At 40.4% G+C, this 19,260-nt stretch overlaps 1 protein-coding gene across 1 annotated transcript; it reads right to left on the reverse strand.

The window, feature by feature from the left end:
* Positions 1-14,738: 14,738 nt before the first annotated feature.
* Positions 14,739-17,910, reverse strand: MSC (musculin). The gene is made up of 2 exons (XM_069100113.1): positions 17,041-17,910; positions 14,739-16,073 (listed from the first exon to the last, which is right to left on the reverse strand). The coding sequence occupies exons 1-2, from the start codon at positions 17,611-17,613 to the stop codon at positions 15,987-15,989; spliced, it is 660 nt and encodes a 219-aa protein (XP_068956214.1). The 5' UTR covers positions 17,614-17,910; the 3' UTR covers positions 14,739-15,986.
* Positions 17,911-19,260: the final 1,350 nt, after the last annotated feature.

Below are 19,260 nucleotides of genomic sequence, written 5' to 3' on the forward strand. Positions count from 1 at the left end.
GATTTGAACTCAAGCCTTCCTGACTCCAGGCCCTGCACTGTACCTACTATACCGCCTAGCTGTAGGTAACCATAGTACCTAACAGAAATTATGGGACAAATGACATATACAACTAAAGTCAATAGTTTGCCTGCATACATGTGACTCAGAATCATTTTTCTGAGGGCTGAAACTTTTCTCTATTGAATAAGTCACATAATCAACCCAAATAATTTTCAGTCTGCTGTTCTTCATGGCAGAGACTCAGCTTTGATACTCTAACAAGACTCAGGTTAATCCTTCTTTGTGGCCAACTGGGCCACAGTGAACCTCCAGAATACACTGACTAGAACTTGGGCTGCAGGTAAAATAATTTAGGTTCTTTTGTGCTCACTGAAAGCCTCAGGGTGGTGGGAGCCAGACATTGAGTGCCTGGACTTATGAAAACAACATGGGGGATATACACCAAAATTTTCATTTACGAAAAGCATTGCTTCTGGTAGAAAAAAAAAACAGGAGACAAAGTGGGTGCCCATTGGCAGGGAAATAACCAAATGAATTGTGCTGTATGAGTGGAATATTATAATGACAAAAATGAAGAATTTGGATAAACTGGAAAAAGTGAACCAATAGAGAGGAAAACATATGATATACATAATAGCCACAACAATGAAAATAAAAACAACATCCAAAAACTCTGAACTCACATCAATGTTGTCACTAAATTTCACTTCAGAGGACTGATGGTAATATCACCTTCTTAGTAGGAAGATGGTATAGTATGTCAACAGGACGGACCCATCCTCTAACCTGTGGGTGGTCAGAGGCAGGCGAGAAACAAGAAAGTCAGGAACCAAACAGAAGTTTAATTTCAAAGTCAGGGAAATGGTTTGCATGCAAGAACACATGTGCTGCAGTCCTGCCCCTAGTGGTAGTGGGGCACTTTAGTGTGGGGACATCTCAGTACTTAAACCAATGGATGCACAGTGAGCTGTAGCACTGGCAATCAGAGGTAACAGCAACAATGAGACAAGTTTGATTCATAGCAGGGCTTCATGACCAGAAATAATCCTGGGCTTTTGCCCTGTCTGAGATCATCCTCATACAGAAGTGGAGTACAAGGGATTATTATTATGCCAAGCTCAGGACACAGCTTGTTTGCTGAGCCTTAGATCTGGAAAACAGGGTGTCTTCTGATATCTTTTTTTTTTAAAGCAATCGGGGTTAAGTAACTTGCTCAAGGTTACACGGCCAGGTGTTTCTGGGTGGGTGCTAAGTGTCTGAGCCAGGGATTCGATCCCCAGGTCATCCCAACACCGGAGCCAGTGCTCTTACTCACTGTGCTACCTGGCCGCCCCTGTCTTCTGATATCTTGACAACTAGGAGTGCAAAACAAAGTATATACTATCAGATATGGTGCAATGGGAATGTAAATTTGAAGATCTTCCCTGCCCCTAGGCTAAAGTGCACCTGGAGCCTGGGGTGGGAGGCTTGTTTTTCAGTAGATACTTCTTGATTGGCCAGTGAGTCAATAAGGCTGTTACATTCTCTGAGCCAGGAGAAGGCTATATAAGCCCTGATGTGTAGCTTTGTTTTGGGGCTCACTTTGAGAAGTGTTCTGTGATTTGATGAAACTCGGGGAAGCCGTTGTTGAGAGCCCCCCTGCCGGCTTTGAAACCCAGATGTTGATTTGGTATGGATGTAATGGTTGGATAGTTTGGAAACTGTCTACTCGATCTGTTTCTCTGTCTTGATAATTCTGTCTGTATATTCTGAAGTTTGGGGTGCTGACCTTTTCTCCCCTGAACTAGGTAAATGATACATATTTGACTGATTAAAGTAAGCTTGTTAACCCATTTTGAGTTGCTTTCCTTTAACAAAGCAGATCTGAGACTCTGTTGGCAGCAACCCTGGGGATGCTTGGGGTGCTTGCTGCTACAAAAGGTCAATGTGGTATTTTGTTTTGTTTCTGCTTAACTGTATGGGAGGAGTAGCTAAAAGGGAGGGTTCCGTTGTGGGAGTGATGGCAAGAAGTTATGGGAAAAAAAAACATGCACTGTTCTAGACTCAAGATTTAAATTGCACCACTGATGTTTATTACCTGTATGACATTGGACAGGTCAATTAATCTCCATGGGCCTTATTTGTTCATCTGTAATATGAGGGGCTGAACGAGATGGCTTCTGAGTTTCCTTCTGGCTCTAGAACTATGAATATAAGACCCTATACCCCCCAAAAAGGCATCATCGAAATAGTGCTTTTACAAAAAGACAGGAAGGTCAATAGGATTTCAATGAACCATGGTTAGATCATGGTGGGAAGGCTAAATAAGAGTTTCCAAAGGGGTTTCAGATGAAAATGTGGAGTAGTAAGTAGGCAGAATAGTAATGGTCAAATATGGAAGAGAGTGGTACCAGGAATCACAGGGCTAGAGTTGATGGGGAAGAAGTTTGTTGGTTGAGGGAATGTAGAACAAAAGAATGGCAGCATCAGAAATAATTCCTGATTTTGTCATCACGAGTAGTTGCCAACAGTTATTCAATCAATTCTATCTTCCAAAGTGCTTCTAAGGCTAAATCTGCCCCACAGGGACTGGGCTGTCCAGATCTTGAAGGGAACTTTTTGAATCAGAGTTAGGTGACTGTGGAATGTCCTAGAGGACATTGAGGTTTAGAGCATTCCTGAAGGTTAAGCCCACAGGTCAGCTGTGTCTAAGACACTAACTGAACCCTCAGTACATTGTTCAAAAAGTAGTTGTAGAATACATTTTCTGGACATGGTCAATATGATCAATATGGTCATTTGCTGTTTTGCTTGACTATATTTATTAGAAGAGTTTTGTTTTTCTTTTCTTTCTCTGGGGGATTGGAGGAGGTGGAAATTATAAAAAATAAATGTTTGATAATTGGAAAAAGTTAAGTAGTGGGATGCTTTCCAGGCTTTATACTTTAAGGCTCCTGACATGCAAAGTTATGTCTAACAACAACAACAACAAAAAAAAAACCTTGCAATTTGGATGAGTTTCTATAGCCTTTATTTTGTTATCTCAGTTTAAAAATTTACAGAAAAAAGTTACATACTATTCACATTATAATGAACAAAGGAAGTATAAATCACTAGCATGGTGTGATAGTAATGGAATATACTGTATTGGCTTGGTTTTCAAATTGATTGTGTTAAAACCCAGAGCTTGTTAATCCCACCTGTGGGATGGACTTTTTGATGTGAAAAGAAAGTCCTGAACTGGGAGGAGCTGGTGACGTAGATTTGGAGAGACAAGAGAGAGGCAGAAGAACTTTTTGGAAGCAGCACCTCGTGGAGGCAGAGAGAGACTGATAGAATTGCTGGGGGCCACTTTAAATCGCCCTGGACTTTTGAGACCTGTCCCCAGAGCTGCCAAGGACTGAGGAGACATGGCTGTTTTGCTGGTACTTTGTCTGTTTTGATGTTGTTTTGCCAGATTTGTCCACTGGTGAAAGACAGTCCTTTTGTTGAAGAAGTCCTGGAACCTTGCTGTTGGCTAAGAAGCCCTGAGACTGTCCTGCAGACAGAGAGTGAATACTGTCCACTGGTGAAGGACAGTGCTGTTGTTGCAGGGGTCTGGGAACCTTTCTGTTGGTTCAGAGCTACTAAGACTGTCCTGCAGACAGAGAGTGAATACTGTCCACTGGTGAAGGACAGTGCTGTTGTTGCAGGGGTCTGGGAACCTTTCTGTTGGTTCAGAAGCCCTGAAGAAGGATTTTCTTGTTGTATGTTTACAGAAATCCTGGGAGAGGGTTTTGCTAATGTTTTCACGGGTTCTAGGACTGTTCTACAGACAGGATGAATTAGTGAAGAGACTGGCAATGCATCTTGTGGCCTTGCTAAGCCTTGTTTCCCCAGGAACTAAGATTGCTGAGAACTTGCCTTGTGTCAAGATGAAGAAAAGACCTCCATTTGGGTATTAAGTGCTGTGCTTAAACTTGATGTAACTCTGGGGTAGATTCAATTGTGATCCAGGGGTGGGGAACTTTTGACCTTTTTGTGCTCTGTGATTGAACAAATGAAGGTACTTTACTTATGTTTGGAAACTAATCTCCATTTGAGAAGAGGGGTTTTGTGATGGACTAAATGAAGGTACAGCCTAGGGGTGGAGTAGTATTTAGAACAGGGACTTTGTAATTGATTGAATGATTGGAAGGTCCTGGGGTGGGGTAGTACTTGGAGGTTGTTAATCACACTTAGTAAATGCTGTATTTTGAATGATATCATGTTTTGATCTTCTCTGTTCTTGGAGTGTCACTGAGTAAAATGGAGAGCACCTATGCTGGTATTTTGAACCTTGGGAAGTTGCCTTTCCTTGGCATTACATTACACATGGTTCCTGGCACATAGTAGGTGTTTAATAAATGTGGCTTAATTGATCTTATGAATGGTAAGCTTTTTGAAGAGGAGAGCCTCGTTTCACCCCATGCCCTAAATACTTTCGTGCAGCGCTATAACATATTAGTTGATAGACTCAGTAACAACATAAAAGCTTTTTTGAGTGACAAAATTTACTACTTGAGAGTAGCAGAAGACTTTCCAAAGGTAGAGCTTTTTCTAGTAGCAGTCTGTAAAGATCAATAATTCGTAAATTTAATTGTAAATGATTACATTGAATGTATTGTGTTAACCTCATCTTTGTGTTGATTACATACCACATGCTAAGGTTAAAACACATCTTTCAATTTTATTTTTTAAACTCTTTTGCTAAATTAACCATGAACCGTGAAAATCTATGCTTCTTGGTAACAAAAGAAAACTGACTTTTGTTTGAAGTGACCTTAGAGGTAATCTTGTCTCTTTTTACAGCTGAGGAAGGACTATCACACAGAAGAGGCAATGATCTTCTTGGAGATTTAGGAAAATGAACTCTCAATGATGGTGCCTAAACACTCTTAGAACAATCAGCATGAAATACACCCCTGGATCATCACAATCAAGATAAATTTAGTAAGCAAGGGGGTCAGTCAGTAAGTCCCAAGATGGTATTAGCTGATATGGGAGAAAATAAGGGACCACTAGTGCTTTGGGGGCAAATAATAGCGATGACGAAGATAATAATAACAACGTTTACATGGTGCTTACTATGGGTTAGGCAGTATGGTAAGCAATTCATAATTATTGTCTCATTTGATTATAACAACAACATTGAGAGGTAGGCTATTAATATCCCCATTTTACAGGTGAGGAAACTGAAGCAAAAAGGTTAAATGACTTGCCTAGGATCACAAACTCTTATCTGAGTTCAGATTTGAATTTAGGTCTTACTGATTCCAGGCCTGGCTCTCTATCCACTGAGATACTTTAGAAATATCCTTTTGGCAGGTATGTGGAAGATGGATTGGAATGGGGATATAATGGAGGCAGGGAAACCAGTTAAGAGATTAAGGCAGTTGGCCATGTGAGAGGTGATGAGGTAATGAGCAGTGGTACAGCATTGGGTAAAGATCTGAACCTGCAAAATTTTAATTCAAATTCGGCCATGTGGCCATTGACCTCTATGTGACTCAGCTGACCTCTGTCTTAGTTTCTCCATTACAAAATGGAAATAATAGTAGCAAATATTTACTTCCTAGAATTGTTAGAAAAATTAAATGAGATATCATTTGTAAAGTGTTTTGCAAATCTTAAAGCACTATATAATTTCTATTTATTATAAGATAGCTCATTGGTATAAAATATCAAGTTAGACCTGGAGTCAGGAAGATTTCAGTGCAAATCTGACTTCATTTATTAGCACTATAACCCTCAGAAACCTTAAAAATAAATTATGATGACACACTGACACAACTGGGTCTAATGGAAAAGACAAAGATCTCTGAGATGTCTGCCTCAGTTTCCTCATCTGTAAGACAGGGATAATAATAACACCTACCTACCAGGATTATTGTGTAAAGAAAATGAGCAAGCATTTGTAAAGCACTTTCCAAATTTTAAAGGACTTTATAATTGCTAGCTAGTTATTAAACTAGGGTAGCGGCCATTATGAACTAAGATGAGTGAATATATGTGAGAAGTGCTATGGAGTGGGGTGTCTAGGTGGCAAAGTGAGTAGAGTTCCTGCCCCGGAGTCAGGAGGACCTGAGTTCGGATCCGGCCTCAGACACTTCACACACACACACACACACACACACACACACAAACTAGCCACGTGACCTTGGGCAAGTTACTTAACACCAACTACCCTCCAAAAAGCAAAAAAAAAAAGAATAATAAAAAAAAGAAGTGCTATGGAGTGAAAATTGTCAAGACTTGACAAATGATTAAATATACAAGTTAAGATATTGTGGGGATCCTAAGATAACTCCAATATTGTAAAATAAGGGAGGACTAAACCTTAGAAAAGATTGTAAAGAGAGGTAGAGAGGTGGAGCACAGTGAATAGAGTGCCAGGACTGGAGTCAGGAAGACTTATCTTCCTGAGTTAAAATCTGGCCTCAGACACTTCCTGGCTAAGTGACCTTGGATAAGCCACTTAACCCTATTTGCCTCAGTTTCCTCATCTGTAAAATGAGCTGGAAAAGGAAATAACCAACTGTTCCAGTATCCTTACCAAGAAAACCCCAAATGGGGTCACGATGAGTTGGACACAACTCAAATGACTGGACAACAAAAAATAGAGTTGGGTTTCTCAGGAAAAACACTAAGTTCTAAAAATGCTGTCTGGTACATACTAAGTTTTAGATGTTGATAGAGTTTAACCTAGTTCAATATTTTTCCGTTTAGTAAAATATGCATCTTGGTAGCAATATTGACTTTATTGGGGAAATGAAAACGTATATAAGCCCTTTCAGGGATACTCTCCCAATAGCAACTGGCACTGACAGGTTAGGTACCATGATTGTAGTTAACAACTCTTCCCTTTAAGACTCTAGAGATAATTTTCAGGGGTTGGAGCTTCTAGTGCTATTGTTTATGAGCTCCCATTCAGTATACTTCCTACTATTGATCAAACTAGTTAACATCAAGTAGTTCTTATACAAAAGAACATTTACTGAGAAGGAAATGGCAGGCAACTCCAGTATCTTTGCCAAGAAAACCTCAAATGGGGTCACAAAGAATCTGAAAAAAGTGGCTGAACAACAACAGAAAATAACAAGAATATGTAGTTACAAATTAACCTTATGTATATATTCTAATTTTGAATTAAATTAAATTTTTAAAAATAATTAATTAATACAATTAACCCTCAAAACAAACAATTTAGTGACACACTCTCCCCTTGCACACGTGAAGTCTTTAAGGTTCAGGGGTTTAAACTTAGAAAGCACAAGTGGCCAAAGGCTTAACTCATAGGTACTCATTATAGAAAGGTGTTATCAACTGATTAATATTGATCATTCTGAACCCTTCTCCCCTCAAGGCCCTCTGATAAAGGTATAGAGTTACGGCTGCTCAAGACATTTCTGAGCCTAGAAACACCTAAAACATGCCTGATTCAATGTTGGACAGAATGATTCCAATGTGGCATCATCTGATTTCATTAAAGAATCAAAGCACTTCACTCCTCCCAAATTGACTAAGGACATTTTCCTACTTTGTTTAAACTATTGGTTGGTTGATTGATTCAACAGAGTAGCCAGACCTTCTGTGTTTTTTTATTAATTAGGGTGGGCATAGAGATCCCCACCTTTACACATATAAAAGTTAAATGAAACTTTAGACCAAGAGATCCTATTGTGGTGATCTACTAACAGGTGTGGGGAACCTGTGGCCTTAAGGCCACATGTGACCCTCTAGGTCTGCACAAAAGTGTAGCCCTTTTACTGAATCTAAACTTCACAGAACAATCCCCTTAATAAAAGGATTTTTTTCTGTAAAACTTGGGCTCAATCAAAAAGCTGCACCTGAGGACCTAGACATGTGGCCTTGAGGTCACAGGTTCCCCACCCCTGTAGGGATATATGCCCATTACTGGGCATATATCCCTAGGAAGTCAAAGATAGGAAGACAATACACCAAAAGAAACATGGAAGCGTTTTGTGGTAGCAAAGACCTGGAAACAAAGTAAGAGAACATTGATTGGGTAATGGTTAAACAAATTCTAGTACATGGATATAACAGAGAATTACTGTGCCATAAGAAATGGAGAAACATAGTAAGACTTAGGTAAGGGGAGGTATAGTTGCAAAATATCACACATGTTGTCAGATGTGTTGGTTGTTTTTAATAAATGTTTTTTGCTTTTTTTAACAAACAAATCTTTGTTTCAAAAGAAGGCTTAATAGGAAATGGGAGTCAGGGGGTGGGATATGATCAGAAATGAATATAATATAAAATAAATCAATAAAAATGTTTTTAATGCCATTAAAAATTGTACTGGAGATTGTTTGATGAACATGACCAGAGTAGGAACTCATGGAGAATTTTATGTCCATTGAGCACATGCTTCCAAAGAATGAATTATTGTATCAAATATATTCATTTAAATTTAATTCAAAGAGAATTTATTGTCTACTTAACACATGAGTTACTGTGCTAGGTGCTACAGATACAACCAAAATGGCAAGTCATCCTTATGCTCAACAAGTTTATATCCTACTTATAATTTTCTCCCTGTCTTGGGTATCTTTAACAAAAAAGAAAAAAAATGCTAATTTAATATTACCCCAACTCATGTCTGAATTACTGTATTGCAAAAGCACCTGATTTAATACAAATAAGTACATTGGAAAATTTGACTCATTAGGGCCAACTCAATGCAAAATTGAGAAACAGGCCAAATTTATTTGTGTCCATTCATATTATGCTCTACCCTCATGGCCCAATAAAATAGGTCACTGATAAGTCATTTTTAGTGGCCAAGGCCTGTGATGTCATTGATACAAGGAAACCCAGGTGAGTATGTTCTTTATACCAATTTCTACCAATGCAGATTAACAACTTTTCTGAAATACATCTGAGCAAGTTTTCTAAAGACACTTAGAGGTTAAGTGACTTGCCCAAGGTACTAGAGTCAGTATAAGTCAGAAATAGATCTTGATTTCCTCCTGACTTTGAATTCTGCTCTCTACCCATTATGAAATACTTACTCTCAGCTCATTCATGCAGAAATATAAATGGACAATATGACTTCAATTGTTCTTTCAATAAGCATTTTTTGTTTGCATGCTTTCTATGAACAAACCATTGCTATAAATACAACACTGGTCCTGAGGTCAGAAGGATCTGAATTCAAATCCACCCTCAGACACTTACTAGCTTCATGACCCTGGACAAATCACTTAACCTCGAGACTCCCCTGCAAAACAATAACAACACTGTTGTACTGCACATAAAATGCCATGTCTTCCACTAAGGGTATTTACATTTTATTAGGCAATAAAGGAAGACAATCGCATGAAGTCAAGCTTCAAAGACCTGTGTGAGAGAGGCACTTGGCAGATATAGCATTGCTTTGACTCAAAGTACACAGCTAGTTGTCTATTGCACTTGTCAGGAAGGTCTGGTAACTTATGTAAATCCCCTGAATTTCCAACCAAGATCTTCCTAGAATATAAAAATAACTAAAATTTCAAATGCATGGATAATACTGTAGGCTTGTCGTTAAAAAAAAAAAACTTTCTATTCCATGCTCCCTCCCTGAAAATGACTGTAGTACATATGGAGACAAATTTTACTTTTTGAAATCTGATTTTTGGGTAGCCTAAGGAGTTTTTCTCATTTGGAGCATTTTCTTTACTTGATTCATGTGTTGTCTAGATGTCATTAAAATCCTCATTTCCAATTATTTCACCTATAGTTGCTTAGGTAAAGCAGCTACTTACATGTAAAAAGGAGTACCCCAGATTGGGTGATTTTGACATGGTATGACATGGAGATGAACAAGGAGATGAAGCGTGTAAAAGGATGTTAGTCTGCAGTTAGGTCAATATGGTTGTGCTTAATAAGAGAAAGCATGGAAAGGAAAGAAGGCAGAGTCAAGACAAGACAGAGCTCATGAACTGGATGTGCCCTGTTCATGTTCAATCTTTTCAGCAGTTTGTCTGATTCTCCATGACCACATTTGGGACTTTCTTGGCAGAGATACTGGAGTGATTTGCCATCTCCTTTTCTATCTTATTTTACAGATGAGGAAACTGAGGCAAACAGGGTTAAGAGACTTGCCTAGGGTCACACACATAGTAAGTGTCTGAGGTCAAATTTGAACTCAGTCTTCCTGACTCCAGGCCCGGCACTCTATGGATGATGGCACCACCTAGCTGTCCTGAAGAAACCCTAGAGGATAGTTTTGGGTGAAGTGGTACCTAGATCTCAAATATCGTGGTAGTCACACTGTTCTAGCCTAAGACACATATAAGCTGTGTGATCTCAGGCAACTCCCTTCACCTGTGTTTGCCACAGTTTCCTCCACTGTAAAATGGGGACAATAAAATCACCCACTTTGCAGGATTGCTGTGCACATCAAATGGGGTATTTATAAAACACTTAGCTTTACCTGGAATCCTGGAATACCTGGAATAGGTGCTATATAAATACTTATTCCCATCCATTGATTGAGTACTAAAATAAGCACTTGGGACCCTCTTGGGATTCAAGGCCCAACACCTTTGGATTTCATTTATGGCTCTTCTAATAGACCACTAAGGACATCTCTCCTGGTTTATAGAGTTGTAGGAAGGAGAAAAAGAATAGAATTGCCACAACAGAATGATGGTGAATGAGAAAGAAAAAGGAAGTACTGCTCTTTCTGCCTTCGAGGGACCCTTCCTACCTTCCGGGACAGAGATAACATTCCTTCTACTCCCTCCATCTGTCTCCTGACCTGGCACACCTTCAGGGATAGGAGAGAAATGCATTCCATCAGGTTTTCTGAAAAGACCGTACCCTCAGTGACGTTAATAACCCCCCTAAATTCATTTGGCAATCATTAGCAAATTCCCACCTTCCCCACCCCAGTGATCCCGAAGCCCTAATTTTTCTTATACAAACTCCAATCTCCATCCTCCACTGCTCCCTCCCTTTCTCTAATCTCCTGCCCTCCCCCCAATTCCAGATTCTAAATCTACTCATTTATCCCTTCCATTGTGTTTTCTGGAATATGTGCTCTGTAGGTAACAAACTTACTTCCATCCTAAATCTTTTCCCTTGTCACTCCCTTCATCTTATGATTCTCTCTGATATCTGACATCCTCCTGATGATGCAGCTTCCCTGCACACACCTTCCAGGATTTGGAAACTTGATTACACATTCACTCACTCATTTCCCTAACTCACTCTGTTTGACATGAGAGAGACAAATGCAGGGACAAGTAGAAACACAGAGACAGAAAAAGAGAGGCAGACACACACAGAAACTTGGAGAAACAGGGTGAAAGAGAGAGAAAGAGAAGGAAAGGAAGGCAAAGAAAAAGAGAGAGAGAGAGAAGAAAGGAAAGGAAAAAGGAAGGAAGGAATAAAAGAAGGAAGGAAAGAAAGAGGTAAGGAACAGAGGGAGAGAAGAAGGAAGGGAAGAAAGGAAGGAAGAAAAGAACAAAGGAAAAGTGGAAGAAGAACTTGCATAATTCCTGAAAGTAAATTACTCATTTATTTTTCTGGGAGCACCATTGTGACATTTCATAGTGCAAAAGGTACTTTTTATCATAAATAAACTGATGTTTGAAAAAAAAATCTGTTTTTTAAATTGCAAATGTCATTTTTCAGTTTTTGCTCAGGGGCCAGAACTTTAAAAGACAAAAAAAGGCAACATAACTTAAGGTAGTAGGAAGTAAAGGGCAAACGCCCTGTACAAGTTTCTCTTCCAGCTTGGACTTTTACAGTTTGTTTCACAGTCATATCAGTGCCCTTCGAGACTGAATGTTTCAAAATGAGAGTTCTGAAATGAGTTCTACCTGGTGAAACATTCATATAAGCAAAGAGGTCTGGGCTAAAAGGGGTTTTGGGTTGCCTTGATGTCATTGAAACATCATTGCTTTGACTATACAAAAGGCTACTTCCACTGTAGCCAGTGAAATGGACATTTACCTTATTTCAATATTTCATAGAATGCTTACTTCCTATGCTGACATTTACCCTTCAAACTGCATGGAGGAGCTCCCTTCCCATTCTAACCTCTTCCTCTTTTCAGTAACACTTTTCCTTTTAGTTCTCATCATTTACAGCAGTCAAATTCTATTTATTATTATTAATAACATTATTGTTATTATTATTACCAAGCTTTTCAAGATCATCCAGTCTGGTTTGGTATCAGCTATCATCAAATATAATCTAAAGGCTCCCTCCTCCTCCCATTCCAAGAAAATAGAGAAACCTAAGATGGAGTTTGTGATTGAAATGCCTCCTTCACCACTTAAAGCCCCAACTCCCTCTCTGCTGCCTTCATAAAAGAAATATTTTATGGTGACTGAGACTCTCTTTTAGTTATTGTTACACACAGAATAGCAGCTTTATCTACCATTTTATCCAATGTGATTTATTAGAAACGAAATTTTTTGGATTAGGGAAGGGGTCACATGATGTTTTGGTCTAGAAATCATGCAAAAGTCGCAGTGAAAGTGATATTTGAGAAATATGTTTTCTTTTGTTACCCTCTGGAGGGTTAAAAAATGGAGGAAGGGGGAGAGAGACGGGTTAGCATGGTAGCATTTCATCTTTATGTTTACATGTTTCAGTACCTGTGTAAATTTAGCACCTACTGTGTACACAGAGACGCCACTCACCCCAATCATCAATTATTTTATTTCTTCTTGTCTAGGTTTTTATACTTTAAACTATGCAGACTATACACATTACTTAAACACATCTCCCCTCCCTCTCTTAGTAGTCATTTGACAATTGCAAGTGAAACTGGAACATAAATTTACACAAAAAAATAAATCCAATTGTCTTAGGTGTCACCTCAGTTAATTCATAACTTTTGTCTAAGGTTAACTTACTTTAATAAGTGTCCTTTTCCTCCATAGTATTTCTCCCTTTCCATTAAGGCAAAGAGGATAATTAGTTTTAATCATGTTATTTGTTTTCAGTGGTTTTTCAGTTGTGTCTGACATTTTGTAACCCCATTTAGGATTTTCTTGGCAAAGATGCTAGAGAGGTTTGTCATTTCCTTCTCCAGATCACTTTGGCAAACAGGGTGAAGTGACTTACCCAAGGTCACACAGCTAGGAAGTATCTGAGGCCAGAAGGTGAGTCTTCCTGACTCCAGCCTGGCACTCTACCAACTGTGCCACCTAGTTGCCCAGTTTTAATCTAACCTTTGCCTAAGTCAGCCTTCCTACATGGGAAATGCCCCCCCCCCAATAAACCAGTTAGCACAAGTAGTTTTTTCTTGCAAGCTATTTATTTTCCCTATTCATAAGTGATTCGCATGAGATCATTTAATAAATATGCCAAAATATGACTTAATTTAGAGTAACAGGACCTGGGTTTAAATCTTGTTTCTCTCCATTACTAACTATATGAGTTTGGGCAAATAACATGGCGCCTCTAGATCTCTAGTATCCTCATTTGTAAAATAAAGAAGTGGGAGGAGGCTTCTATTTTAGTTTGAAATTTAAAACCTAATTCTAGGACAGTCATCCCATGCTTCAGTGTCTATGAAGATGCTCTCATGTCCTCACTGAGACCAAAATTCCAACATAGTTTCTGAGCAGTGAGCCTTATGTAGAGATCCTAAATAATAAACCATTTCTAAGCAGTAAAAGGCTACTTATTACAAATAAACTTTCTCTCTCTCTCTCTCTCTCTCTCTCTCTCTCTTCCTCCCTCTTTCCCTCCCATTTTTTCACTTTTACCAAGAAAGCTATTCCTTTGCATTCATACTTACAGACTTGGCAGATAGTAACTTTCAAATATTTGTTAAATAATGAGTCTCTGTTACTTCCCTCCCAAGAAGGTATAGGAAATAAAGTGATAAATGAAGTCAAGGTGATATTCAAATATGTTGAATTTCATGTTAGAGGACCTTGGTTCAAATCTTTACTAGTTCTTTTCTTTTTTTAACTGTCTATACCTGAAAAAAAATCCCTTCTTTAATATGTCCCCCAAATGATTATTCAGACATTGTTTGAAGACCTCCAGTGAAGGAGACCACCCACAATCTCCCAAAGCAGACCATTCCACTGTAGATAACTCTTAATTTATTAAGACATATTGCTTTGCATCAAGTCTTAAGTTGCTCTGCACCCTCCACCCATTGCTTTTTTCGTTGCCATTGGAAATCAATCAGAACTAGTCTCTTTCCTTTTCCATGGGATCTCTACTTGAAGACAGACTCACTCCTCCTCTCTAGGCTTCAGTTTTACCTGAAAAAAAGATGATTTCTGAGGTATCTTCTTGCTCACATTTCTACAATCCTATGAGAATTTATGAGTATGCTCTTTTAATTGCTTACATTATGCCATGATCTGTTTCCTAGCTCTCCCCTTCATATACAGGATGTGACTGACTCACAATCACAGACTCAACAATTCTGTACAATGTTTGCTAGATCTAAGCTATGCCAATATCAGATAATACAGAGTCTCCAGACCATCTTTGTGCCTCTGCAGTGACCTGAAGACACAGATTCTATTAAGAGATAACTTTGAGTTGGATTTGACCAGCTATGACCAACAACATTTGGGGAAGGCAGTTGAGGGTTGTAGAGTGGGAGGGGCAGTCCTCATCCTATTGAGAATTATGTGAAAGACTTTGTCCTTAAGGTGAATGATAATTTCAAAATGAATTTTATAAATATTCCTTTTTTAGTGTGGTACAGGAAAGAAGACACTAGGGTACCCCTTGGGAAGGGTGGCTCCTTGTAATGATGATTTTAATGTTACTCATAAAAAAATAAAATTATTTACATTTGCTAGTCATCATGAGGGCAACTTTTCCTTACAGCAGGATATCAGCCCCAAAGCAAAATGACAAAAACTTGACATGTAACAATGTAAACAAACCCAACCATTCTTCCCAGGCCACTGAGTTTTAAACAGTATTGTACATAAAGTATTTTTCTCAGGACTAGATCTGAGTTAAAATAAAGCACTGAATTTTACCCCAGGAAGTACTGGCCCTAAGCCCCTTTCTTTAAAAAAAAAAAATAAGGGAATGATTTCCTTTTGTAAATTCACTATGAGGGCATGACCATGGCCTGTGGAACAGTACCCTGAAAAGACTATGCAATTTGGTATCAGAGGATTTGGGCTTAAATCCTCATTCCTTGAGCAAATTACTTCAATTTTCTCGTTCTCTACTTCCTCCACTATAAAATGAGTGGGGGGGGTTGTCTAATGTCCAAGGTCCCTTTCAACTCCAAATCCTCTGGATCCATGGGGGACGGGAATGTTGATAAGAATGGGATCTACTCCTGTATATATATCATTCAGTGAAGAAACTGGAAATGTTAAAAACTCTTCTAGCCATACTGGGGAAGCTAATAGGGACCTCGTATGTGTTCCATGAAAGATTGTCCTTTAAAAGATAATAAAAATACAGCTGCATCTATTGCATCACTACTGCAAAGGACAGATGCTCTCAAGAGCTATCAACCAAATATATTATCAATCTGCTTTTTGTTTCTAATGACATTATATTATAATACTGTTTGGCACTGGAGTGCAAATAATACTGTTTCTGGTTAGTTTATAGACAAACATTTTGAATCTGGATTTTCAGCCCTACCCGATAATTACAAAACAGAGTATATTCCTGATAGGCTTTAAAACCATCTTTTGACAAATCCTTGGGGGCAGTACTACTGATAATGTTATAGGAGATATGGGTTATAGCAGTCCAGGGCTGTGGTTCCTTTGGGTTATTCAAAAAAAGTCTCACTAAACTCCTGTTTAATTCTACCCTCTGGGCCTCACCTCCCTGGCCTTCCCAGTAACATCCCCGTATTTCTCCAACTCTCCGGTTAGAAGGAGGGGAATAAATAATTTTTAATTTACAAGAAGAGAGCTTCTTGTTACCATTTCTTTGCACGCTCCCCCCCCCCCCACACCCCTCAGGAAAACCTGTCTAAAGAATAATCCAATTAGATTGATTAGTCCCTCGATTTAAGCTGTAGTTCCACATAATCTGTTGGCCGTTGAAACATCTTTGGTGTCAGCGTCTGGTCTTCCTGAAACCACGAATGGCCACGTCTGCAAGTGAAAACGGTGCAATATATTAGAACAAGAGCTTACTATCCGATATTTCCTCCCAATTGACTGCATTTCATGTGCAGGTGCTAGCTGTTGCCCAATGACGTGCGTTTAACTTGTTCCTTGTGAACACAAGAAGTCTAAAATCTGTTTATAAATCTATGTCTGGTGTCCTTACTTGAAAATTTTGTGTTACATTTTGATTAATTAATTAATTAAATTTTTGAGATTCTCAAAACAAAAGAAAGGTCAAGTTATCCACCTGTCTTTTCCCAGTGTAAACTTTGGGGAACTTGGTGTTCTTGAAGTGGGCGAGTAGAATGTGGATCATTCTCAAGCAGAGAATTGGCTTTTCTGGGAGGGACTTTCCGAAAAACTCATTTCTAACAGTGTAAGAGTAGAGGAGAGTCTATCTGCTTTGCCTTTTCCTTATTCCCCAGAAAGGCATCTTAAATAATCAGCATAGCATCAGAGGAGAAGGAGAGATAATCAACTGGGAAGAGTCAGGTGGGGGCAATTCGCAATGCAAGATTTCAGCAGAGTTGTGGATTGGGTTCTAACAGAGAATTAGACCGGAACTATTAAATCTGCCAAACATGAGGTCAGTTAAAGCAGCATCGCACACAGTGTACAAAACAAACAAAAACAACCCCAAACGATGAGAGCATAACAATAATTTGGATGGATTTTTGAGGGGGTGGTAGCAGTGGAGGGTTGCCTCCCTCAATTTAGGGGAAACAAACTTCTTCAAGTCACAGGACTCCCGTTTTTAGCTTTAGAGGCAAGCCAGACTTGCCCTTTCTACAGCCCAGAAAACAACCTTTCTGTAAGTCTCTCCAGATAGAACTAAGCATCCCCCCCCACATTTTTTTTAAAGCTGCCAGTGCGCGCTGCAAATCTAAGCATTGCTGGCTAAAGAAAACTCCAGTTGGGGCGGGGGGGGTGTAGTTGTTTTCTGCCCTCTTACCAGATTCACCGGGTGCACGTAGCCGTTCTCGTATCTGTCTTCCTGCAGCAGCTGCCGGAGATGCGCTATATAGCTGGAGGCCAGTCTGAGTGTGTCCAGTTTGGAGAGTTTGGTATCAGGGGGGACCCAGGGCAGACTGGTCTTAAGCCGGGAGAAGGCTTTGCTCAGCACTCGCATCCTGGCCCTCTCTCTGGCGTTGGCCGCGTTTCTTTGAGATTGCTTGCATTCAGCAGAGGAGCCCTTAGGCACAAGAGACTTCTTGGTGCAGTTGCTACTGGCCCCGCTGCCGCTGCTACTGCAGCCTCCGCCGCCTCCGGCAGCTCCCCGGGTCCGTTTCCTCTTGCAGCTGACTCTAGCCTCGCGGGTCGCCCCTAGGGTGCAAGTTTCCTCTTCTACGTCCTCGTCTTCGTCCTCTTCTGCAGAAGAGTTGTCCGCGGAAGGGTAGAGCTCGCTACTGCTGCCTCCCCGGCGATGCTGCCGCTTGGAGGACGTCGGGGTTGGGTACGCCAGCTGCAGCCCACGCAGCTCCATGTCAGGCAGCTCCTCCGGGTCGCTCACCGAGCCAGTGGACATCTCGTCAATCGAGCCCCCTTGGAGCCTCCAAGTTCCTCCTGACCTCCACTTCAGCCCACCCAATCCTTTTCCTTCCCCACCTTCAAACGCTACACAGCAGGGAGGACAGTCAACTCGAAGGGCGAAGGCGGGGGGAGCCCTGACGCGGGCGCAGACACGGACACCTTGGTCAGGAGCGTGCGCTCCGGGGCTGAGCGCAACAAAAAGAACCCTGAGTCTTGGACAATCCAGCTCCGCTGAGATGTGCGGAGGGTTTCCTCTTTTGACAACAGAATTTATCCGCAGCTTTCGGAGCAAACCATTTGGGAGAAAGAAGAGGGGATAGACAGGGTGGGGCTCGGGAGGGCAAGGGGTGGGGACCACTTTACTGTTAGCAAAAGGAAAAACTAGTGGGCGGGGACACAGACTACTCTGGCCGCTCCCTCTACCCAGGGGTTGTCCCTTGGGGAAACTCTGTTAGGAACCAGGAGCAAGTTGTACTTTATCTTGGCCTCAGGGCTGAGAAAGTCTTCCAGTAAACCATTCATTCAGCCCCTCTGGCCAGCTCTAATATTACAGCAGGAGCTAGAAAACCCAGTTAGCCCAGGAGGGCGCTAGGTGGGGAAAACTGTCTTGGAGCAAAAATCTCTCTGTAGCTCGGAATCCCCAACCGTTATAGTCTTTCTCTGTCTTTTCCTAGCACTTTCAAAGCGAAGAGTCATCCCTATAAGTCCATTTTTAAGTTCTTTTAGGGGTGTCAAAACACGTGACTGATAATAGTCTGACATTTACTAGCTCTGCGTTTACAAGCAATCACTTAAACTCTTTGAACCTCAGTTGACTTCTAGGCAAAATGAGGAAGAAACTACTGGCAGTGCAGTCCTCACTGTATTGATGTTACTCTGAAAATAACTTTTATAAGTCTTAAAGCGGTATGTAGAGCTCTTATTAGTCTGAGGGAAAACATGCACACGCTGCTTACATGGAAGAGCATTAAACCTTGCTTTGAATTCCAGCTTTGCAGCTTAGTATCTCTGTGATCTTGGACTAGAAATTTCTCCCCCCCCCCAAAAAAAAAAAAAAACCAACAAAAAAACAAAAACGGGGGCGGCTAGGTGGCGCAGTGAATAGATCACAGGTCCTGGAGTCAGGAGGACCTGAGTTCAAATTCGGCCTCAGACACTTAACATTTACTAGCCCTGTGAGATTGGGCATGTCACTTAACCCCAATTGCCCTACCTCCCCCCTTTCAAAAAGAAAAAAAAAAAACCTCCCATTTTCTAGACCTGCTCGAAGGATGATGGCGAATGAAGAAGACAATTTAAATGATAGCTAAAGTCTTTTTCAATTCTGAAATCCTATGATCTATGAAACCTGAGTAGTATCTTTCCCTGTCCTTCCTGTCACCCCCAAAACGAGAATGTCTAGCTTATTTTCCCGACAGGTGATAACTAAGTTTTAGGACTGGAGAACTTAGAAATCATTTAGCCTAATGCTGTCATTTTAAAGATATGCAAATTGAGCATCAGAGAGGCTTAAGGTCATACATCGATAGTAACTGGGAGAGTGGGGTTTGTCTTGCGAGCAATGCATCGGCGTTTCATTTCTAAAACGCACAAAACAGATGATGCTTTCAACCTATTCAGTGTGAACCTAGGGAGGAGGGAG

Source organism: Petaurus breviceps, unplaced genomic scaffold (assembly GCF_028583685.1).
Source record: "Petaurus breviceps papuanus isolate PSGF00001 unplaced genomic scaffold, PetGlider_PUasm1.0 38, whole genome shotgun sequence".
NCBI classification, from domain to species: Eukaryota; Metazoa; Chordata; class Mammalia; order Diprotodontia; family Petauridae; genus Petaurus; species Petaurus breviceps.